Below are 24,872 nucleotides of genomic sequence, written 5' to 3'. Positions count from 1 at the left end.
ATTAAGAAACAAGGCCAGCACATGACGTAAGAGTGCCACTATTGCAAGAGACAAGCTGTGTCAAAAAGCCTTAACACAAAAAGTAAGGCGTAAATGCATGTGATCTCAATAAAGTTGGAGACTCAACTGAGGACTTTCAGAAAGCTTTGTTTGGAAGCTGGACTCTATGATCCTTGTGGGTCCCTTCCAACCCAGAATATTCTGTGATTCTGTAATACCTACAACTTCAACATCAAACTATCTCTCCTACATAAGACAGTGGACAAATAAAAGTCACATTTTAAACCATTATTTTTTCCTCACAGTTGTATTAAAGTAAAAAATATTCAGTGAAACGTAAGAGGGAGAGGGGGAAAGAGATAAAGAAAGAACTTGGAAACAAACCAATTTAAATTTAGAATTCTTTTCGAAGGAGTGAGGGAAAAGATGGATTTGCGTTCACGTGCTCACATGTAAGCTATTCCATACTGATTTGACAACATACACAGAGCACTGCACATACCTGGTGCAAATTTTGTTGTCCCACAAAATCTAACAGTGCCTGTTCTCTGTCCCACCACCAGTACTCTGTCTCCAACCTGGATTTCTCCATCAAGAGCGTTTTTCCTTGTGGTTGGGGAACTATACAGCCCTGGTCAAGAGAAGAACAAGATCTGAAATTAGTAAGATTAAATTAGTAAAATTAAATCTTTAAGAAAGTTCTCAATAGCAAGCCAAATGATTAGTGAACAGAGTATTTATCTCTAACACAGTGTACCTTCCACACATGGCAACACAAATTTTGCTTAGGCAAAAACTTGCTTTGTGCAGCACAAAAATTGGACTACAGCCTTTTCTCTGCTCTGAAAAGGTAGAGTGACCAACTATAAAAACACTTTGCATCTTGAAGACCTTACAAAAATCTTTCTAAAAGATTCCAAAATTAGGTTTATGGTTAAACTACTTCACAAGTGTCTTTCTCAAACTATCTCAGATTCTGAAACAACACAAATAGTTCTACAGAAGTACTTAACGCAGCAGTCAACTCCCCCCTGTGAAAATACACCTCTATACAACAGACCATACCAGCACTAATCTTAGATGAGGCAGAAGACACTCTAGTCAGGGTCTTTTTACTGCTGCTCATTGAGTTCCTCTTCTTAGAGTAATTCCATTTGCCTTCCAAGGAGGCAGTAGAAGAGGAAGAGCTGCTGTACCCAGGAAAACCTAAAGACATAAATGAAAGTTTTCCTTCAGGGATTCTAATTTGGAAAAGGACAGATTAAGCAGAAAGGAAAGCTTTTGCAATATGGAAGTTATCTCTCTCCATGGACAGCAGAATACAAAGTAAAGAGCCAAAGTTAGAATTTGTTATGCAGCATTTGCACAAACACCTGTTGGGAATGACACGGGTGCACCTGACCCTGCCTTGGGAATATGGTGATAGCTGCGTGCTAGGAAAGGTCTCCAAAAGCACATCTTTATTATTCTATGAAAGTTCATCTAAACAGTCCCAAGCATATTTATTAAAATACAAGAACTTTAGTAATAAGAGATCATACCACCATCCTTTCAGCATCCAGCCTACTAAAGATTTGATGAGAAGCAAAAGGAAGGTGATATTATGTGAGTGAATTATTGCCTGGATTGAAGCCTACTATATTCCATTACATACTGTATTAATATTAAAATCTGTACTATAAAACAAGAATGGGAAATAAATCACTTTTATTTCCATTTGCAAACCCTAAAGTCTAAACTGTCCAATAAGACTTAATGTTCATCTTTCCTGCTTCCTTTTCAAGGCTCTTCATCTTCTCCCCTTTTTTAACCCATTCTGCCCAAAATGAGGCAGGGTATAGCAAGACATATCTATGCCTCAGCTTATTGATGTGAGAAATTAAGATAATATTGCTTATCAAACTTTCCAGACTTTTGAGAAGCATAATGCATTTGTTTTGGCAAACACCTTGATATTGACACAGGGTTCGTTTGTTCAATGTAATTTAATTCTCCAATTTTGCAAAACAGTAAAGAACTGAGGAAGGGCAAAGGCAGTGGGTCTAAAGAAAAGCTGAGGACAGAAATCTGAAGACTGAGATACTCACTGCAGTTAGGTTACAATAAAGAAAATACAAATTACTGACTAAATAGTGACTAAACAGGCAAACTTCAACTCCATGTCCGAGGTATAAACACGTGCACATTTGCAAACACATGCTACATGTACTTATTTAAAAGCCTGTCCAGGGATGCAGTCACTGGAGGTCAGACCAGCATTTTTACAGGTATGCAACAAGAACTGCTCCAACTAAACCTGTCATCAAGATACTTCATTTTGTGGGAGATCACAGCGTGGGAGAAGGAAGAGCAGAAAGGACTTCAGCAGGCCATATAATTGATTCCTTCTCCTTCAGGCAAAACAATTATTTGTTACAACACTCCTGACAGGTGAGTATTTGGCCTGTTCTTAAAAACATCCCATCAGGGAAATCTCAAGACTTCTTCAGTAGTGTATTTCACCACATCATTATCCCTAGGGTTACAGGGTTCTCCCACCATATAAAACCTCAATCACTAGCAGTTTAGATCAAGGTTTTTTACTCTCACTACACATGCAGAGTGGGCTATATCATCCCTTGTATTCTAAAGCTTCCAGTTTTACACCTTTCATCTTCTGTCTTTTTAATCACAAATTTCAAGTCTTTACTCCTAAGCCATGTTTTATAAATCCAGTTGTTGTCTTTTCTGAGATGTTTAGAGGGATGAAGCACCTCTTCTATGTGGAAAGGCTGAGAGAGCTGGGGTTGGTCAGCCCCACAGAAGTCTCATTGTGGCCTTTCAGTGACTGAGGGGGGCCCCCAAGAAAGATGGATAGACTTTCCATGAGTAGAAGCAGTGACAGGACAAGGAATAGAGGCTTAGACTGACAGAAAGGAGGCTTAGATCAGGTATTAGGAAGAAATTCTTTACTGTAAAGGTGGGAGACACTGGAACAGGTTACCCAGAGAAGTTGGGTGACGATCTTTTATGACCCTTGATGATCTTCAAGGTCCCTTTCAAATCAAGCTGTTCTGTGATTCTGTGACTTCAAAAAGGCATATTCAAATGCACACTTCAGATTATTCCAAAGAAACACTGCTTTTACCAACACTTAGAGTATGATTTTGTAGACAAAACCCCAAAGGAGATACAACTTTGAAGATTTGTTCAAGACAGCTGAAAGTGAGGTCCCTTTGTGTTTCAAGTTCAAAGTACTGCTGTGGTAGAAGTTGTTATCCAATTGTGAAAGTAGGTAATTGCAGAGAATGAGTCACATGCAGAAGGAACTCTTCAGAAGCTAGTTTCATTTTTCATATTTGAAGCCTGTTCTTGTGAGTCTGCCATGACACAGCACCAAGACTGTTAAGCACTGTTCGATGGTAACACTTTATTAGAGAAGCATGAACATACTGATAGAGGAGAGGAAAAAAAACATGCCAACAGAATATTGAAATCTAGGCAGCAACAATACAGGGCAAAAGGTCTCCCTCAAAAACCTCAGCTGGTAATTGTGCAGATCCTGTGCAAGGATCATTTACTAAGAGCCAGCTTTAAGGGCTTCCCCATGTTCCTGACCCAAGTATTCAGACAGTGGTGGTTACCAAACCAACACAGAACACCAGCCAAATATCCACACAAGTTATTTTGCTCCTAGAAAATGAAATACCTAAAGCCTGCCTGAGACTTGAATTAAACAAGCATGGCAACCTTTTTCTACAGTGTAGATACAGGGCTTTTACAGAAGTAGGGCAGCAATAATACTGCTTCTACCATTCAAAGTATTTTTCTTAAGATGTTAAAAAAAATTAAAGATTATTTCATTACCATCTTTTGCAGGTACAGGTTTTCTCCTGTTGGCAGTCAGAAAGTTGTTTTCAGAAGCACTCTCTCTTTTTGCAATATTAAGGCCTATAAAAAGAATATCTGCAATTAAATATACACATCCTAACAAGTAACAATAATTTTACAGGAAAGTCACAAAAACTATTTTTGCAGATTATGCAGACTACTGGATGCATGGAAAAATTGATAAAATTGTATCATTCCTTAGACACTTAATAAATGGGTAAAACAAGAACTGCAGAATTATTTTGATGGATAAGCACAGATATTTAACTCCTTAACACATTAAACCAGTCCAAACTATCTTGCCAAACAATAAACAAATGGTCTATAAAATACTAATTTTTATATTGGAAGAGTTTTATTTAAATCTTTCAAGCATTCATATCTATAACATTCACTTTAATAAGTATTTAAGGTCTACTATTCACCAGTATTAATTTTGTAATTTCTGCTTTAAAGATTACACATCAAGGTTTTGAGAGATTTGAGATCAAACCTTCATTCAGACTACAAATAATGATGTAAGGATGCCAGTACGATTTTGAAGAGCCTAACTCTCAGAGCAGCAATGTTGTGATATGTGTAGGAACTCATACTCTCACCTAAGTTATAATTTGCAAACAGTTATTTTGCATTTCTGACAGTTTCCTACTCTAACTCAATGAAGAACAAGCTTATCTATGATTTATCCCCTCCCTGTCATGAAAGAAAAATCACATCTGTTTTATTTAACTACATCTCTCAGCTTAACTCAGCCACAGGGACTGAATGAGTTTGTGAATGTAGAGTATTTCCCAAACTTTTATGGCCATTAAGGCATCAGATCAAAAATCTAGTTATTTGTGACTGATAACACATTTATTAATTTTATCTCAGTAATCTTTTTTCTAGAAACTTGAAAAAGATCTTTTCCCATCAATGTGATGGATTATTCAAATCCAGTAGAACCAAATAAAATCACAAAACCCCTATACAATATTTTATTTTACTGTGCAGCTTATAACCTTATCTATAAAAAACATACTAATTTTTTTTAATCATTATAAACCAATGTAATCCAGGGAGGAAGTTTAAAGGAAAGAAATGTGACCTGGTGATGCACATAAACACTGCAAACCCAAGTTCTGCCTCTGCAGCTTTGTCCTTGCCCCACTCCTGCCAGCCAATCAGTCAGGCACATTAATCCCAGTGGAATTCTGTGCAAGGACTCCCTGCACACAGCACCTTCCAGACACTCACATCCAGTGGATGTAAGCTCTCCCAGGCAGACGATGCTTAACTCACTCTGATTTCTACCTTAGAGCAAGGTATCAAATGTTTACGTTTCACAAAGACACAACTGCACCTCTGGGACAGAAAAGGTGGGTTATGACTGAACTAGGTCAGTGACAAAGCAAAAGTCCCTCCCATTATAGTTTAATGGGTTACAAATAGATCACAACAAAGTGAATCAAACACTGGAAAATAATTAATGGAAAAAGTCAGCTTGGATCTGCTCCTGAGCAATGCTCCCAACAAACTGCGTATCCCAAGAAGCTTTTTATGAAAGACGCCCATTTATAAATAGCTTGAATCTTGTGCTAATCGTAAATACAGACACTCACTGCCACTCAATCTATGCAGAGAAAAGTTATGTAAGTCATCCAAAAGGCTGTCAAAATGCATCTTTTCCTGGCACCAGCCTGCTGCATTGTTTCTATACCCTGAATATTAGGGACAAAGGGTGCAGTGTTTCAAGGTACTTGGGTAAATTCAATGGGAATGTGTTTTATCTTCCATCCCTTAAGCTGTTCTGCCTTTGTGTGAGTCACCTAAACAGGGCTCAAAAGGCAGAAGAAATGCCAATGAAATATTTACTGACATTATTACATAGGCAGCCAAACACAGGGGGGAAGATTATGCATGGCCAGCACTGCACACAGCAGGAAAGAGCCTGTTCAGGTTGGAACCTGAACAGTCAGAAAACATGGATCATTCACTCCACAGGGAGGGAACTTACCCAGAAGGATTAAGTAATTTGAGCAAATTACTAAGAAAGTAAACCAGAGCCAGAGACTGAGCCCATAACTCCAATCAGTAGACTCGGGTCTTATTACAAGGACAACCTCTCTCTTCTATTTTGGCACTGGTTTTACTCAGATAATTTAATTAGCAGATAAAGCACAATTAGTTAAATAGTTTCTTCATCATGTTGCCAGAAAATAAATCTCTTCAATTTCCAGGTGTAAAGGTGTATAGATTATTTACTAGATTTTCATTCCTTGCAAATTCCCCAGGAATATCTTAGTAAATAAACCTTATTAAGTTGAGACACTTAAGTGGTATCACAGCCAATTAGAAATTACTTTAATGGCTCAAGAATAAATGTTGTGGTGAGGGATTTTCTTTATAGAGTATGTAAAGAGTAGAAACTGTCACAGTACATCAGACCACTGCAATCACAGCTCCACACAACATCCTTCCAGTACCACTCCACAGACCAGTGAACTTCTAACAGAACAACATGGAGTTAATGAATACCTTATCACCTCATCCCAGGCTATGAACTAACTCCAAACAAGAATTTTAACACTAAGATTTACTAATTCTTGAAGATTAGTATGTCTCCATCCTGTGTCAACATGCAAGAAAACACTCACCAGAATTCACTTTGGAAGTTATGTGTGTCACATCTATTTTCTTGGATTTGACCAAAGGCGAAGACCGCACGGAAGAGCTTCGTACAGAGCTTTTTTTGTGATCAGAAGCCTTGCTTATTTTGGAAAGGGGTGCAAAGATACCTGGAGAGAAAATTGTATGTGCCAACAAAGAACCATGGGTAATGGTAAAGTAATAAAACTTTGCAGCTAATCTCTCACATCAATTAATTCGGGGCGTTTTTTGCCACCATCAGAACTTGCTATGCTGACAAAGCACTTGCAGGGTAGGAAGGACAAGCTCAAGAGAACAGTGAAACCAAATTCCTTATCAAGCAGCTTGAACAGGGTAAGTTGGAAACACTCAGAAAGACTATCAATTAGAATCTCCTTTTTGTCCTTACAGTAATGTTCAGTCTCCACTGCTATGAAGCACAACACCTTTTGTGTGCCCTGTGTGGCCATGGCACCTCAATTAAAATACCTCAAGCTCAAAGTTAGAAAACAACTACATACAGGAGAGTCTTACCAAGGAAGACAAAGCAGAAAAAGAAACATGGTTATTATTGTTACAATACATACAATACATACATACAATACTGTTTCAACAGTATCAATGAAAAACCAGGAAATCTCACAGTCTCAAGGAAATAACCAGAAATTTTGACTGGTTGGTTGTTTCAGTCATTTTGCAAATAGTTGCAGCCAAAACTTTAAGACCAGCTAAAAAATCAATAAATCAAACAAAACACTGCAAAGAAAAGCAACATAATCTACTACCTGTTTTTATCCTCCCAAACAGTTCATACCTTACAGTACACTTTAAAATTCAGAGGTTTAAAATTTGTAGAAAAAAGAAAACAAAGGCTATACCGCGTTTTGGTGCACACTTGAAGTACTGGACTTTTCCAACACTTCCATTGTTCTTCCCTTCTGGTTCATCCAGCTCTACACCAGCCCACTGGCCGCTGGCAAATTCTGTTGTGCCACAAAATCTTAAGGTGCCAACCTAAGAGAAAAAGCATCAACACAGAATGGGTTTGTTAAACTAGTATTGTTCATGAGAAAATAGTATCAGTTATGATAGGGACAGCAAGTCATCTCCAAGCTTTTCATCACAAAAATGTAAACATCACTTCCCTCACTTATTCACATTCTACCTTTCAACACCACTCAATACATTTTCCAAAAGGTCTTATTCCTTCTGTGTATATTTTGCATTAAACAGCAGCCATGGTTAAGGACAGATGTCACAACAGGCAAGAATTACACAGTAAGAACCACTGTGAACACAGCTCTAGGTCAGCAAGGTACAGGAGCACATGCCCACTGAGAGGTTTTACTTGCACTGTTTATACATGAATAATTCCAGAACCGGGGCTAGGCATCTTCCTAAACTGGAGGTTCCATAGAAATATTAGACAAATCTGTGCGTGAATAAATACGCACATACAAACATATATTTATATATATATATATATATATCTAGCAAATGTTCAAGGGTAAACTTCAGAGAATAATTAATTTTTTCTTTGGAAAAGATTCATATGCCTTCTATTCTCTCCTTATGATTAAACAAAAATTTAAAAGCCAGCAAACGTTTTAAACATTTAAAATGTCTTAAACACTTGCTGTTGCTTCAATAAATACTATAAACTCTGAACAGATAAGCATATGAAGAATATCAAGACAGACCAGTCTTGCTGGTAGACCGCATTCTCCACAAATATACTTTATAAGCTTACACACTTCAACCGAACAGGGGAGAAATAACTACATGAGATGCGTTTAACATTGATTTAAATTCATTTTTATATTTGATTTTTAAATTAGTTTTAGGAATTAAAAACTTTGATCTTTCAGCTGCTCTGTTTTCCTCATCTCATATGACCTTAATATTAGCTCACTTTACACAATGACTCACTCCACTGTTTAATCCAACCCTCAGAGAGCAAACAGATAGAAACCTTTTTTTTTTTTACTATAAAACCTTCCAGGTACTCTTTCCTAATATCTGTAAAGAAATAAACATGACCCAGAGCCTCTTCTCTTATGCTGAAGATCTCCTTAAACTTGATTGTTATAGGCAGGTATATTACACTAATAAAAACTGAGACCTTTTAGCCATCAACACAGGGATCTAATTCAGCCAGGGGAAGTTCGGCCAAGCAGCCCCACAGATTCCTACAATTCCTCCATTTACTTTCCAGGCACCAGCCAAAGGGCATTTAGTGAGCAGAGAGGAGAACAGCCAGTATCTTAAACCAGAGGAGGGACATGGCAAAACTGCAGCTCCAATTTTGCCCAAGGACCCATGCAAGCAAGGAGCAGGGGATCTCTCTCAAATGAAACACAGCAGGAGCACTTTTCTCCCAGCTGCTGGTCTCCCTGCACTCCCATTTCATCAGATGTGATCCAAATGGACACTCAATCTAGCAGAGCAGGAGCTGGTGGAGCTGTGGGGCCCCAAATCACGTACACATGAACACCTGCTTACACAGCTTCCTACCCTGCAAGCCAGCCGGAATGACAGGCGCAGTAGGAGACAAGAGAGGAATCCATTCTCCCTCTGGCATCTACTGTGCTTGGCTTTCAAGCCTCATTAAAGCTGACATATTTGGAGACTGCAGAAGCAGGAAAGACAACAGGAACCCATAAATATAGCCCCAAAAAATGCTGCTGTTCCAAGTGCCCTCATCCCAGCTTCCATATTGCAGACTGAGAACTGATCCAGGAGAAGGTTAAAAACAGGGCACCTTTCCCTCATCCTGTTTTCACTTTTGCTCCACCCTGTAGGAATTTAGGAGTATCGAGGGGGAGGGGAAGGCAGGGCTGAGAGCAACTTCTCCATTCAGGCAAATGGAGAAAAGGGGTGGGAAGCAATGTGGGAGCACAACAACTCCTCACACACAAAGGAAGGAAGGGAGGAAAGCTGCTGTGGAAATGGAAGTTCAAAAAGCACAATCACATTCCTTCTTCCCACCTGCTCTAGAACGGATTTGGCCCCCTTAAAGTAAAACAAGCTAGTTGCAAAGTGCTGCTGGCCTTTGGCAACACAAAAACAGCTTCCAACAACTCCTTAAAAAACACTGCAACAGCATAATCAATAAGAAGAATAAAAGTAAGCAAACCCAGGCAGCTCTACCCATGCACAGTGAGCAACTACAGCACAAACTGTTCTGTGGGCCTTAGAGGAAAGATACAAGAGCACCAACTTCATCACTTTCTTGCTCTAAAGCCTCCATTAACTTGCACTTACATTCGTTCCCCTTGCTGCCACTGTGATTTCTGATAAAGAAACTTCTGTCTTTACAGAATAAGTGGTTTTCTGTACATACTTCAGTTAAAATGCCTTCTGCATAGCTAGTGATTCCTTTACTTTCCCTGACCCAATTTCAAGAGTACACCAAATTAAAATACACGATGGGAGCTGCTTCACATTTGCTGGAGATCACTTTAGAATCTTTCTGTTGTGACAGTTACAAATCTAAAGTTATATTAGGAAAGCTATTAAAGCAAAAGCTATTCAAATATAAAATTTTGCTCACAAATGCTTTCAGTATTTACCAGGAAAAAAGTACTTCTCTAAAAGAGTTCTAGCACTTAGATCCCTTGCTATCAGAGCAAATAAAAAGTCTGAATACTGAATGCAATATTAATATTACAGTTTTCAAATATATTTTTAGAAGGGTGGCTATCATGGTAACTTCTAAAAAGCTATTCACATTTGAGTTGGACTTCTATTAGCTTCATCCTTATACTTCCACAGAACCATGTAACAACCCTATTGGCACAGCACTGCTTCAAAGATTTTAGCTGCATTGCACCAGTGAAATTGGGTTACCATAGGCTAAGCAGAACTGAAGGGTTTTTCCCTGCCTTCTGGAAACTATCAGGAGTATTTCACAAATGCACACTCCTAACAACGTTGGGCAGCTCACAAAGTAATTTGCGAATTTTACCATCACTTCGAAGTCACACCAAAAATGTTAATAAAAGCTGAGCCATGCTGATGTACTATAGGAGACTGTTAAAAATCATTTAAAGACACAAAATGCAGCCTATGCCTGTCAAAACTGCTTTTCATAGTAATGACTTTACCACATAACTCTTCAGCTTATTACTTTCTGTAACCAGTTCCTTGCTGCCATCCAGAGATCACAGCTTCCAGAAAGCATTTCAGACCCTCAAATTGAGGTATGTCTCCAAAGCGGTAAAGAAATGGACTCTCCAGGAATTATGAGAGTAGTGCCAGGTTGGTGGCCATACCTTCTGTCCTGCAATAACAACACGATCTCCCAGCTTCAGGCCAAGTGATAAAAGCATGGCCCTGCCTGTGACATGGTCGTAGGTTGGAATCATGGCTTTGGAGATGTCACACGACAGAGGCACTGCATCCAGCAGGATCTGCTTGATTTCCTTTGCACTGGCTGCTGCATCTGCCATTTCCAAAGGCATATCTACTGGATCAGGAACCACATCTGCTGGAATCTGCCCTTTGTCATTCTGTAGAAACATAACATAGCACAGGATTTAATGCTGTTACAAAATAAATCTGATCAGGTGAAACCACAGCATTTTACAAAGTGTTTAATCCTCTTTATTAGATATTTTTCCTAGAATATATACAACTATGAAAAAATCCATATTTCCAAGTAAGGATGCCAAAACATCCTTAGATAGATCAGCTAGCATGTACAGCATGTCATTTTTGAAACTGACAAGTAACCCATAGTTTCAAATTTAAGAACATTAGTAGGAGTCAGAAACCTGAAACCAGACACTTGTGTGTATCTGTGTACCTGAACACAGAGTTAGGAAAGCAAGGCAGACCTCTGGTCTGTAATGCCAATACCAATATGCCAACTCCTCCCAAAGAATCTATCTTTACCCAGCATATAGCTTGCTCCTTGGTGAGGCTTATTCCAAATGTAAGAGGGAATTTAAAAGTATGCTGCATGTATAGAATATGCAAATGTAATAGCTCACACGAGTATCTCAATTAATCGGTTCAGGTTTACCTAGACACAGACTATCCTATGAGAGATGGATTAAGGACAGAGTCCTTTCCAACCACATCCCATTCCCAGAGAGCCATGACTGTGATTCCCTGTGTGTCCTACGTGACAGGATAAATTGTTGGAGCACCAGCTCCCCTGCAGTTAACCTCAACTCCAGGCCAGCTGCCCAGACAGCAGGTACTGTCAGGCTGCTCCAGGGACAGTTCTACCTACACTCTTTAGCAAAGCCATTGGTGTGGAGCTTTGGCTGTCTGCCCATTTTCACAATGTTTGCAGCAAAATAATCTTCTCAGTCTTCCAAATTTGTCTCAGCTGAGCCCCTTGACTCAGACATTACCAGAAGGAATGATGCAGAGTAAGACTGTCTTTGTTTTGGTCCCTTCAAGACAGACTAGAAGTTCAATGTTTCCTGAGCCCCCTCTCAATCAATCTCAAAGCTAGAAAAGTATAATCCTTACTCAGAATTTAAACTGCTGCTCCCAAATAATCTAACTCTACACACTGTTTCTGGTCAAAACTTTATTGCAGGTTTGAGCAGTTCAACACCCACCATTCTTTAAAAAATCTCCAATCACTCTGTAAGTAAAAATCACACTACCTTAAAAACAGGAAATAGCTGGGTTAAAGTTGAGTGGGGAGTTTAAGTTTATAGTCATGACATTAGAGATTATTTTGGTCACATTAGTCCCACAGTTCAGCCCAGCAGGTGCCCTGCAAACCTCTGTGCCAACACAAAGCAGGGGCAGAGGAGTGGCAAGAAGGTGAAGTGGAAGCTCAGGATTTCCCTTCTCAAGGGCACAGCCACCTCTGCCAGCTCAGAATGTTTGTGCAACTACAAAGCAGCGTTCCCTGTGACAACAGACTCCTAAACATAACAGCTGCCAGAGAACTGGAGACACACATTCATGCACACTGAATAACAAGACAAAAAGAAACAGACCATTTTCCAAGAGATCTAGATTGACTATCATGAAGGACTGTATGCACAGTAATGTTCCAGAAGATTTCACAGCAAGACTGCCATGTGAAATAATTACTTTTGAGTACCCTTAAAACAACTATGATTTCTCATTAAAAATAACCCCCTGCATTTGAAAATGGAGAACAGAGATACTAGTTTTGCTAAAATAAGAAAACCTTCCAAGCCCTTCCCCCAAAAAGCATAAACAACAACAAAACCCCAAACACCCAAAAAACCACAAAACTCAATCAAAACCCAAGATTGTGGCTAGACACATATTAGCAACACTTTGCACTATAACCTGTGCCTATTATTAGGTTGCTAAAGAGCAGGTGATGTTTATGCATTCTCAGTTACTCATGCTCACACCAGACCCACTGCTAAGCACAACACTGCGTTTCTGGAGGGCAAAGATTGCACTCCTCCATTTCTGAAAAGATCCCCCACTGCCATGGGAACTCAGCTGTTGCAAGACACCCATGAGTATTAATAAATGAAAGCTCAAAAAACAAACAGAAAAACCTCTTGAAAGTTATTTGAACTAATGAACTAGACCATGACACAAAAAACTTCAACACACAAGTAAGACAAAGCATACAAAATCATCCACTATGAGTTGCAAATATCTTTTTCTGAGGCACTCTCACTCTATGTAGCACACTTTTAGCTAGTCAAAATCCTGGACAGACTGTTCAGTCTTTCCAGGTACCTTTCTCACCTTCTGGTGAATCTACAGCCTAACTCCTTACCCTAAAGGCAGGATTTGCTCCATGTTCCAGTAAACACTTGACAGCTCCTGTGCATAGGTTAAATGCAGCAATATGCAAAGCTGTTCCAAAATCAAAATCACTACAGGTGGCATCCACATCTGTAATTAAACATCACATGTGAGGTATGCAAGTTGGTTACATGAACATTTCCCCCTACAGATTCCTTGAGAGGACATTCATTTTTACAGTTTATGTTAGCATTTACACAGACATACCATTATTTATGTACCAAATGCACATAAGAAGTAATTCTACATAGAATATCAACCTTATTTGCATCTGTTTATTCATACCACGATCCAATCTGGAAGATGAGCATGTACTTTCACTCATTTTTTAATAGTGATGGCTTAACTGCAAAACTGCTGCTACTCAGAGTGCCCAATATACTGTGCCAAGATTAACAAGTGAGTAACTTCAGGCTTGCAAGTAAAATAATTCTTTAATGTTCCAGAAACATTTCTATTTTATTGCTTCTAGGTGTCAAACATTAAAATGAGATGCATCTTCAACTACTTGATTTCCTTTGTGAGCAGGCAGTAGGGCAAGGGAAAACTGATTATACATCTGCTTTACACTGATTTAGTTACTAATGCCCAAGAATGAAGGAAGAGCTGGTGACTGTTATAACTTCTTTGTTTTCAAAAAATTGCACTCTGAAGGGTCTTGCACTGATAGTTTGGAAAATGGAGCACTGCATCTGACTGGAAATGATTTAGCACAATGAATATTTCTATCAGTTGTTCCCAATATATCTTTCAATCTGCTATGAAGTTATTACTGTTCTAGAAGATTGGAGTTTAAATGTCTGTTTGGTCTGAGGCTCCTCTCTTAAATTACACAAGAGAGATGTCATTTTGAGTCAGCTAGGTATAGCACTGTTAATTAAAAACGCCAGCTGATTTAATACACAAGCTGAAAGACCACAAGTATTAGCAATCATGTTCCAATTTGAAATACCAGTGAGGAACATAAAACTTTCCACCTCAGGGCTGAAGAGTCTCCTCATATTTTCCAGTATCAGGTTCCATCCCAAGAAACACTAGCCCTTCTCACAATACCATAAACAAAGTATATCCCAACTACATCAACATTCTTATATAGTTACACTAAATAAACAAATAAAACAACAATATAGAAAATAGACAGTTATATATGTCTGTATAGACATGTTAAGTTCACACATACTAATAAAATTATTGACTCAATTTTAAAAGATCAAAGGTAACAAATTTGCAATCAGAATTTAAGTTTTGCAATTGCACTGACTGAATACAAACATGACAAAAGACTGCATTCACATGCCTCAGTCATAATGACAGCAATACATGCAGATGCACCCTTTATGTACCAAAGGTCAGAAAATATCACCAAGTTGAGAAGCTGAGGAGCTGTATACAGTCATTGAAACTAACACAGAATACAGCCAAACATTCTCTGCACACATAGGAACCAATTTGCAGAAATACTGGTCAGTAGCATCAGCTACTGAGCCATCAAGCTGCAAGTATTCCTATTTTGAAAAACAACTGATGTGTGGCTTTGTTTTTTGAGTGTGTGACCTCCTCAGACTTGCAAGCTTTATGCTTAGATTTTCTGAACAGTTCTTCTACAGCTTCAATCTAAGTGGGCATAGTAGAGGTGACAGAAGGAGAGAAATGTCAAATGTTACCTGGTAACTACCCCCAAACTATCTAGAGGAAAATAATATCCAATTTTTGTATTTAAAACCTCTAAAAATCCAAGATAAACTAGCTCTCTCCTGTAACATCTGAGGAGTAAATCTGTATGAAGAATTTAACTACAGCATATCATAAAGAAATACAGTTTAGCAGTAAATCAAAAGGAAACACCTGTGCTTCACAATGGGCGTCTCAGAGTCAGCACACCACTGTCTTGAAGTTATTGGTTTGGTTCACCATCCAAACCACGCTCACCCTTCTGTGTATGTTCTCTGCAAACCACGTGACAAAGTATGGAGCTAAAATTATTCTATTATTTCAGACTATCCATTGTTTCCATGTCACAGGGCAAATAATTTTATATATTTCCTGAGATTAAAAACATCAGCTGCTTATCCAAGAATTGCCAACTGCAAGTAACCAGAGTGGTTTCCTTGGAAATCTGAACAAAGTCCCATCCCTTCTGTAGGAACTGCACAGGAGGCGAACACCGAATGCAAACAAAGGTCTGAAAGGAGATCTAAACAGCTGATGCAAATTATGGAAGCCAGGCTACTGAAATGTGATGTGGACTTAACTACTGTGCAGTCTGATTTTGTCTTTTGCTACCTACCCACGCTTGTCACCTCCTAAGCAAGTCACATCAGTAACAGGACTGCTAAGCAATTACTTCCATGGAGATTCAAGATGTGCTAAGCAAGCCCTGGGTACTCCAAAAGCCTACCAGCTTTTCAAACTGCTAAGACAAGAGTCCCTAGATAAAAAAGCATTTGCAAACTAGCACAGTAAGAATATTCAGTAGAACAAATTCACATTTGTACAGTTTTAATGATGAAGTTCCTTACTGGTTTTGCTGTCCTGACCAGACTAGAAACAAACAGTTCTGATCAGAACCATTTCTGTATTTCCATGTGCACTAGTATAAATAGGGCTCCAGTTACCAATCCTTCACAGTATCATTCCAAAAGGTGTTATCTATGTATGCCAAATACTAAAGTCAAATTGTTCCTTAAACAGGACCTTCTACGTAGCTGACAAATGGGAAAAATGAGCACTTCAAAACTGCCTCAGTCATAGGTTTGCCACATGCAACTGTCAAATCCCTTACTACTCCTTTAAACTTCTCCCCACATTTCAAACATATTTCTCAATGTTTAAGCAACCTTAAAAACCACAAGATTTTACTAGAATAGTTGTATCTTTGGTTTTCTGCAAACATTCTCTTAGTTCTCAATAATTTAAGATTAACGTGTTTGCTTTCCAGTCTATTTGAAACTTCTATCATCTTGCACAAAGCTCAAGTTTAAAAACCAGCAATGGAAACAGTAGAGTAAACCAATGAGGCTGAATAAAAGAACAAGAAATTATTTATGTATAATGGATAAATGGACTTACAGACCACAGTACATCAGCATAGGATCTACAAAATGTGGAAAACTACATGAAATAAAGGTCACAACGCTTACCTTTTGGCTTGGCATTTTTCAAAATAACACTGATCAGTTCTGGAACATCAAAGTAGGCAGCATAGTGCAACGCATTCATATTTGTCCAGCGGCTGCGCAAGCTGCTGTCAGCACCCAAATCAATAAGCTGTGTTGCAAATTTTACAGCAGTTTCAACATCACCTGCAGGGTATTTTTTGTGAAGTATGCATTAGTGATTTATTTGACCTCAACAAATACATACATGTTTATGTGTAACACAAAAGATACATTAAGCCCTTCAAGCTCACAGCAGAACTATTACTATGCCTTTTTCTTTAGGATTAGGATACAGAAATCTTTGCCCTTTATCATTAACAGCTGAAGTCTGTAGTGTATAACACTACCTGCTTTTCTCTAATATAAGTACTGTGTCAGCCACCAAACCCAGGAGTTTTAGTATCTGATAGAAGAAAAAGAATTGCACATCACAATGCTGAAGTTTGTGTTAAAAGATCTGCCAACATCAGGGAAGATGACATATGCCAGACTTCTCTCAAACTCAGAGGAGAAGTGGGCTCAGGTCAACAAAAAAGTAACAAAACACAGAAAAGTTCATAAGGGTGTTCAGAGTTAAATGTGTTCTCATGTCCAGTATTTATGACCATAATCATGCAAACAAAGTTTATTGTTCTCTTCTGACATGAACAGGGTGAAAGAAACAAAAGTAACAGCCAGTCACCTATATGTTCTGCTGTAAAAAACTGCAGCAAAAACCATAGCAAACTTGCAGCTTGCATCTCAGTCTGAAACTGCCTTTGCTACTTGAAGTATCTGTTTAAGCTGGTACTACTGTGTGTAATACCTACACCACTAACTCAGCTTGCTCCCCCCACCATGGCTACAGCTGCAGTTCTGCATCTTCCTTACTCATGGCCACTAGAACAGAGAAAAACAAGCACCAAAAAAAAAAAAAATCTACTGCAAGGAAAAATTCTGTGTCAGTGGGATAAGCTTATATGAGTCAATTAGGTTTTTACATCTATAATGACTTTTTTTTTTTACTCACCAATGCCATGAGCCCCTGATTTGCAAGTGTAATGCAGGAGGGTCATATCAGTCAGTCCATCTCTGTCATTCACATTGCAACCCCTTTTAATGATCTGACAGGCAAATGAGCACATTTTAGCTCTGGCATATCTCTGACATCACTATTATTTCCTAACTTATTTCAGATATATTGACTCCTGGATTCATTGCAATGGCTAGTAACAAAGAAGCCTGCCAGAAAAGACTCTTAACTGCAGAGCTGAGCAACATACACAAATGTAATAAACAGCATTATAATTAACCTTCATTACTTACAGATTTAAAAATTCTTTATATTGCTCCTTCTAACATATAATTAACATGCTTAAAAGTTAAACAGTTAACTGCATGAGAGAATTATTTATGAAGCTCTCCCCTTATTCTTTGATCTCTCAACAATTACCCACCCCACTCCCACACACTCCCAAAAAGAAGCCCCCAGTTATAATATGGTAGGGTTAATCTCCACTACACTTCCCCAGAAAAACCTGCAATCCAGAAGAAAAATAAGAAAGTAGGATGGAAATACTAGAAATACATTTTGGAAATATTGCTCCTAAGGTCAGGCTTTAACGGTGACTTCATCTATTTTTTGGGTTTGAGTTTGGGATTACTGCTAAGTAGGAAACTGAAACACCAAGGTGAAGGGTCTCAACACAATTGCCTTGAGAGAAACATTGTTTATACCATCTATGCAAATGTACTGAATTCTACCCATCAGCTTTCTTTTTCCAGATAAAATCTGACATGTGGAATTCAAGGCATGACCAGCCACTACTTGTTAAAAGGCAGAAACTGTATCTGCATTTATGATTAATTCTGCTTCTGAATGAACTGGTTTTATTGACTATCAACACAGTATTTAACATTGAGAGCACTCAAGGATCTTCATTTGTATCTCACCTCATTCCCAATAATATCAATATTCTGCTGGACCTGTGGAACCCACTGCCTTAAGATAGCAAACAATTCAGAAACTGATGTTTTGGGGTCAAAGAGTATTTCTTGGCATGCTGCATCGTTGGGATCGAAGAAGGAAAACTCTGTTAAAAAAAGAAAAGAGTCTTTATATAAAATCCTGACGTTTAACATGCATCTAGTTTTTTCAAACTCAGAGGCAAAGAACAGCAGAGAGAAAACATCTTCCTTCTTCTCTCACAATTTACATAGAACATACTAAAATATAAACACACACTCTAATCAGGAAGGCATTCTGTGACCTCTGCTATTTTCAGTATTTCATGAATGCATCAATCCCAGTTGATGGCAGCTGCAGGAAACAAACACCTTCAAAAATTAAGCCACCAAACCAAGATCAGGAAAAAAAAAACACTTTTGAAGATTTTAAGCCTCATGTTCTTTCTGGCAACCCAAACTGTTTAACACCTTATTATAAAAGTATATGTCACATTACTCACAGGTGTGTGTGTGTGCTTGTATATACATATCCTCTATTTTTAATCTGTGGAATTTCTTCCAGCTCTGGAAAATTACATGAAAGAATCTGGATAGCAATGGCTATGACGAGAGGGAATGAAAGCAGAGTCTACTGCCATCAGCAAATGAATCATGGCAAACACTGAACTTTTACCTCTGCTGCAGCTATCAGGGAGTTGCCTTTTAAACAGGTTTTGAATAAATGTACAACTCAGCTCACATCCATTGCAGATTCACAGCTCTCAGACAGGACAGACAGGTTAAACAACACACACCATCACCCATCTGGGTGTGTGGCATGGCATAAACCAGCCCTGGGTGAATCATCCCAACCTTTCCCCAAAAACAGCATACCTGACCTCTAGATTGCACCAACAGATAAAAGCATGTACTGAGTTTGCTTCCTGGCTATTTGAAGCTCCTCAAACTCCAATCGCCTGGATTCAACAAGAATGGAAAAGGAGGACAACTTTCACTGATATTTGCCATTAATTTTTATTTGCACCTACCATATAAAAAAACCCCAAACCATTTATCTCCCAGCACTACTTGAAGAGTGCTTCTTCCCTACATCCAACACATCAACATACATTTACTGATTTATCCACTAATATTTACCTTCCACATAAACCATAGTTGATCTACAGCTGAAAGCTATGAAGTAAACAACTAGGCAACAAGATTAATGATCCTGCACAATATTCACAGTTCTTACTCTATCAGGAAGATTTCTAGCCACAAACCTGATCCAAATTATCTATCAGAAAGCAACTCTTACAATCAGCATGGTAGGGTAAAAATCTGAGACTGTATCAAGGATTAGTAACAACCACCCTAAGTGCTTAACAGGTGATCACCTGTAGTCTTTGCAAACCAAAGCAATGCTACAGAAAATCTGTTAAAGCAATGAATCCCATGAAAGGATGGCAATGGCATCTAGATACCTTAAAATATTACTTTCTCAAGTACTGATCATGGTGCTCAACTGCATTAAGGAAAAATAAATGCACTGAATGTAAAGACCAAGAATTTCTCTCTGCCATGGCTTAATCTCCTTTACACAGATTCAGCAATGTTACTGTTACACAGGCGACAACAATCTCCTATAAAAGGATTTTTTTTATTTAACCAGTAGGCAGAAACCAGGTAGAACACATAGCAGTGGGTTATCAGAGGGTTATTAGAACCACAACAAAACAATGTTTAAAGAAGGCAAATGAAAACTTTACCTAAGGGATAAGAAAGTAGAATGGAATAAATCATGGCAGTACTTAGAGCAGACTGGGAGAGACAAGCGATGATTACAGGGCTAAAGCATATAAAGACACCTTCATGCACTGAAATATATCATATGGAACACTTACATTCTCAACATGAGCTAACTTACAAAATGGGTCTTGAGAATGCTGAGTCTGTCAAAGACAGAACATTACATGTATTTGTATTTCCTGAATACAGCTGACTGCTCTAATCAATGCAAGGGAAACACAGAGGTGGAAGGAATGATTTTAGAGTATATAGATGCTATTAGTATCTTCTGCAACATTCAAAGGCATTATAAGTGCAGCTATCAGTGACATTTTAACACATTATATATACTGTTAAAATTTTATTATAATTTATACATTTGAAGACAGTTACTAAAGACAAACATTATTCTAACAGCTGATCACTGAAACTAGGTATAATTTTCTACCACCCACTTTATAGTCCTTACCACCACAAAAACGTACACTTCCAACAGAAATATCCTCTTCTAGTACATCATTTACATACTAAAGCACAAGAAAAAGGGTGACTCTAGAAGTTTTAAATGTGAGTAGATTAACTTCCCTTACTTACTCCAATTTTACATCTTAACCCAATATCCAATTCTGCACTGAGATGTGAAAGAAGTACAAATGTGATCACACATGCACAGAACTGTAGAAAGGAAAAGATATCATTTATAGTGTATGCAGTAAGAAGAATGGAAAAAGCATGGGTCTTCATCTTTCATTTCATTTAACAGAGAATCCATTTAAGTAAGAAGAAAATAATTAAGAGTTGACAGCTTTTCTTAAAATGTATTCAAATTTATTCTCTGCTGATCACAAATTATTTTCCTGTTTAAAGTACATACCACAGTCTGAAGGCATTGGTGCTGCAGCAACAGAAAAAGTAACAGATGTTTCAGAGTTTGGGAATAAGAATCGTTCTCTTTCAATGAGGGAATCTCCTTCAAAGGAAGGTTCTGGAAGATCCTCTATGGTCATCTTCTAGACAGTCACTTTAGGAGGAAAAAAAAAGTCAATAAATAACCTCACTGGAAATACATTGGATTGGTTCTATCATAATAAGATATAATGAGCAATGAGACTATAAACAATTACTGCCATTACATTCTTACAAACTATTAACACAGCTTGTAGAGCATGGTGTCAAAGTTAGCCAACTTCTAGTTTTGACTTCCACCACTAAACTTGCACATAACTAATGGAAAACATCATATTTCTCCCCAGTTTCCCACTTGAGCAGTAAGGAAAATATTAATGCTCTAATTAGCAAACACACACTGAGGATAAATGGATTAGTGTGTTTCACAGCTTTATGAAAACGTGAAGCATCAAGTACCTGCCCTCATACTCTGCATGCACATTCCCTCCCTTCACCCATGAGCAAGAACATGCTGTCAGCTACTGCTGCCTCCTCTTTCTAAAATCTCAGCTCTTTCATCTTCCCCCACACAGCAGCAGACAATTCATCCCTGAGTGACTCACACTCCTGGACTCACGATTCTGTATCAGCTCCGTTCCCAGCTCCTCTCCTGCATGGTTTAAAATAGCACACTTACCACAGCCTTGGAACCTTCACCCTCCTGCTGCTTCCAGTCAACTTCCCAGGCCTTACAGCAATCTAGCAGAGAGAATCAAGACTAAATGGCTGTAGAGTTATAGTGACAAAATATAACAACCAGCCCAAGTCACATCCTAGTTATGGTTCGAAGGCTGAGATCAGAGGAAAGCTGGTTACCACTTGTAAGACAGTTTATCAGGCAAATTCATTAACAAATAACAAAAAAAATCATTATTCTTAACTAAAACAGACATGATCACATCATCAGAGGCTACACCTCACAGTAGAAAAATTTAAATTCTGCATCTTGAATGATCATTATTAAACACTTAGGGTAAAAGCAACATTTCTACTAAGCAACCTACATTTTTATTCTGGAGATTGCTATACAGTACTTTTCTTGGGAATTTGTTTAGCCAGCCTGCTTGACAGAAAGAAGCTATGGAGCTTGAAGGAATGTTTGTATTAATTACATTTAATTTACACCCAAGCAAATATGAAAAACTAAAAGAAGAATTATTTTAGTTTTTATTTCTAACAAGCTATATGAGTACACAACAAGCTATATAAGTAGATTTAGTCTGATATTTCCCCAAATAAGTCTGTCAACTGCTTGGGACCTCACAATGTACATGCTAATATAAAAAACATTTTAGCATTAGCAGATGCTAATCTTGAAGTAAATAAATTAAAGCCTCTTCTTCTTGCCCATCATACACAGTTCACCTTGTGCTCAAGTTGGAAATAAAGGTCCACATGAAAAATGCTCATTTTTCTCCCAACTATTATATTTCCTTAGTCTTATACAACTGTACAAATCCATGTTCTGGCATGAAGATCAAGGAGGAGGCCACTGGAAGGACACGACTATTTTTTCCCACAGCATTATCAAATTTCATTGGCTTACGTGTTCTTTTATTCAACAGGGCCAAAAATATCTCTAATTATTTCAATTAATATTTTCTTACAGTCAGGAAAAGCTAAGAGTTTATATTTCAAGGATTTAATAGCCATCATAAAGATGACAGCTTTCTTGTGTGAAGGACTAGAAGTCTCTTAAGCTGCAAATGCCTAATTAAATTGCTTTTAAAGGGCAACAGTGAAATAAATCTGCTACAATCTAATATTTCTTCAGAGGCTATGGCAAAACAAAACAAAGTTTTGTAAGACACATGAATCCACAAGTTTCTCACAGGCAGCACCTCAGAGTTCTCACAAAATGCACAAAGGAACAAGTAATATGCATGAGTATAGAAGATATATTAGCTGAGCCTCTTAAACTGGAATAATACACAATAGAAATTAAAAGCTTTTTGCACAGCCCTACACTGAGGGAACAAAAGGAGCACAGTGAAAAGTAGCCAGACCTGATTGAGCAGATGTTAACAGGAAAAGGTGAGATTTTGTGAAGTAGGACAACAAAAGCTGTTGCAACTTGAAATCAACAGAGCCATTTCAAAAATAATGCAAGAAAGGAGTGTTTATGGCACACAGGAAAGCAGACCAAACAGAACACAACCTGTGCAAGTAGCCAGGGCATCTTTTATTCTGCAGGCCACAGACAAGAACACCATCTGTGTTCTGCCAAAGCAAAGCAGGCAGGGAAACAACCCACGCTGTCAGGTAGGCAGCACCAGGTCCCAAGGGCTACAATGCTGACCCAACTCCATAAAGAATGAATTTCCATGTCCACAGGAGTGCCAGCACCTCCAGTGGCACTGTGCCCACCCTGACACTGCAGGGTTTTCATCTAGCCTTAGAACGTGGCACATGTCACCACACAGCACTGAACCACGCCATGTCAAGACAGTTCCGCATCCACAACCACCCCCAGGGGCTGCCAGCCCAGCTGTGAGAGCTTCCCAGCCAGCTAGCACCACACACACAGCTGGAAAGGCAAAGGGAAAGGCTCAAAACTATTTCAAAGGACATGAAAAGGCATCCCCACGCAATCCGCATATTGAGTTCTGTTGTAAGCACAAATAAAACTGCCTGAGGTAGTAACAATACCCAAGACATGCTTCCCACCAAGATTCAGCTGGAAAGTCCTGGTGCAATGGAATGGGAGGCCTTCCAAAAGAGCAGTGACTTTTCTGTGTTAGTAAAAGAGTTTAGAGCACAAACTATTAAAGTACATGAAAGAAGACAGAATACTTCTGTTCACAGCATTGCCAAACTACCACAGAGCACAGTTTTAGCACAGCAGACAGTATCATACTTACTATTTGCCAGCCATACGTTCTTCCAAGTGAATTATATCTGAAAATGAAAAAGCAGAAATATCAGGGGAAAAAAAAACTTCAAAGAGTCATCAGATGCACACACCTGATATCCACACATTACACAGGAATGCATGGTAGCTCTGCAGATACATACTAAAAAAGTTACATAATAGAGGATCCAACTTCTTCTTGTACTCTAGTTTGTAATCTGTGTTAAAGCACAAAGCTTTCCTGCAAGTGCTGTAAAAACCTGCAAATGCTAAAGCACTTCAAGCTATAATATACAGCTGTTCTGGGCTTTGATAGCTGAACCTGTCACAAATGTGATGCTATTTTTGACAACAACTATGTATAATGGACTCCTTATCATGTACTTAGATGTGCTCAAGAAAAAATAAGTTCAGAGAACAAGTTTCTTGCACATACACCAGCTGCCCACTTCAGAACATTTACAGCACGGGTGGTAGACATGCGACACACATGTAGGTAAACCCAAGATCTGCGTGGTGTGCAGGGATTTTCACATATTCACTGAATTGTTAGAGTTGGAAGGGATCTCAGGAAATCATCCATTCCAGCCCCTCTGTCCAGGCAGGGTCACCTGGAGCAGTGGCACAGGAGCATGTCCAGGTGGGGTCTGAATGTCTCCAGGGAGGGAGACTCCACGGCCTCCCTGAGCAGCTGTGCCAATGCTCTGCCACCATCAGTGTAAAGAAATTCTTGCTCATGCTGAGGTAGAACTTCTTGTGTTTCAGTTTACAGACCCTGCTCCTCGTCCTGTCGCCGGGCATTACTGAAAAGAGCCTGGCACCGTCCCCTTGGCACCTGCCCTGGAGATATTTATATGCACTAACGAGATCCCAGCTGTCTTCTCTTCTCCGGACTGCACAGGCCCAGCTCCGGCAGTCCCCCCTCACAAGAAAGCCGC

At 38.7% G+C, this 24,872-nt stretch overlaps 1 protein-coding gene across 5 annotated transcripts in view; it reads right to left on the bottom strand.

The window, feature by feature from the left end:
* Window positions 1-24,872, bottom strand: part of CLIP4 (CAP-Gly domain containing linker protein family member 4) — a 31,281-nt gene that overhangs the window by 6,000 nt on the left and 409 nt on the right. Inside the window, exons 1-14 of one of the 5 annotated variants that reach the window (XM_030268868.4) lie at window positions 24,709-24,727; window positions 23,945-23,981; window positions 21,721-21,782; window positions 21,010-21,156; window positions 18,354-18,493; window positions 17,431-17,524; window positions 16,404-16,565; window positions 13,235-13,353; window positions 10,773-11,009; window positions 7,377-7,512; window positions 6,507-6,647; window positions 3,847-3,930; window positions 1,066-1,206; window positions 503-631 (exon numbers count right to left, since the gene is read on the bottom strand). In XM_030268868.4, the coding sequence (XP_030124728.4) occupies window positions 503-631; window positions 1,066-1,206; window positions 3,847-3,930; window positions 6,507-6,647; window positions 7,377-7,512; window positions 10,773-11,009; window positions 13,235-13,353; window positions 16,404-16,565; window positions 17,431-17,524; window positions 18,354-18,493; window positions 21,010-21,142 (1,516 nt within the window). In that variant the 5' untranslated portion in view covers window positions 21,143-21,156; window positions 21,721-21,782; window positions 23,945-23,981; window positions 24,709-24,727. Of the gene's footprint in view, window positions 1-502; window positions 632-1,065; window positions 1,207-3,846; window positions 3,931-6,506; window positions 6,648-7,376; window positions 7,513-10,772; window positions 11,010-13,234; window positions 13,354-16,403; window positions 16,566-17,430; window positions 17,525-18,353; window positions 18,494-21,009; window positions 21,157-21,646; window positions 21,783-23,944; window positions 23,982-24,708; window positions 24,728-24,872 lie in introns of those variants that run through there. The other 4 variants (XM_072927442.1, XM_072927441.1, XM_012572385.5 and 1 more) reach the window with 4 other exon arrangements.

This window comes from Taeniopygia guttata, chromosome 3 (genome assembly GCF_048771995.1).
Source record: "Taeniopygia guttata chromosome 3, bTaeGut7.mat, whole genome shotgun sequence".
Lineage (NCBI taxonomy): Eukaryota > Metazoa > Chordata > Aves > Passeriformes > Estrildidae > Taeniopygia > Taeniopygia guttata.
The sequence above is the reverse complement of the archived record's forward strand: the minus strand, read 5'-3'. Positions and strand labels throughout refer to the sequence as shown.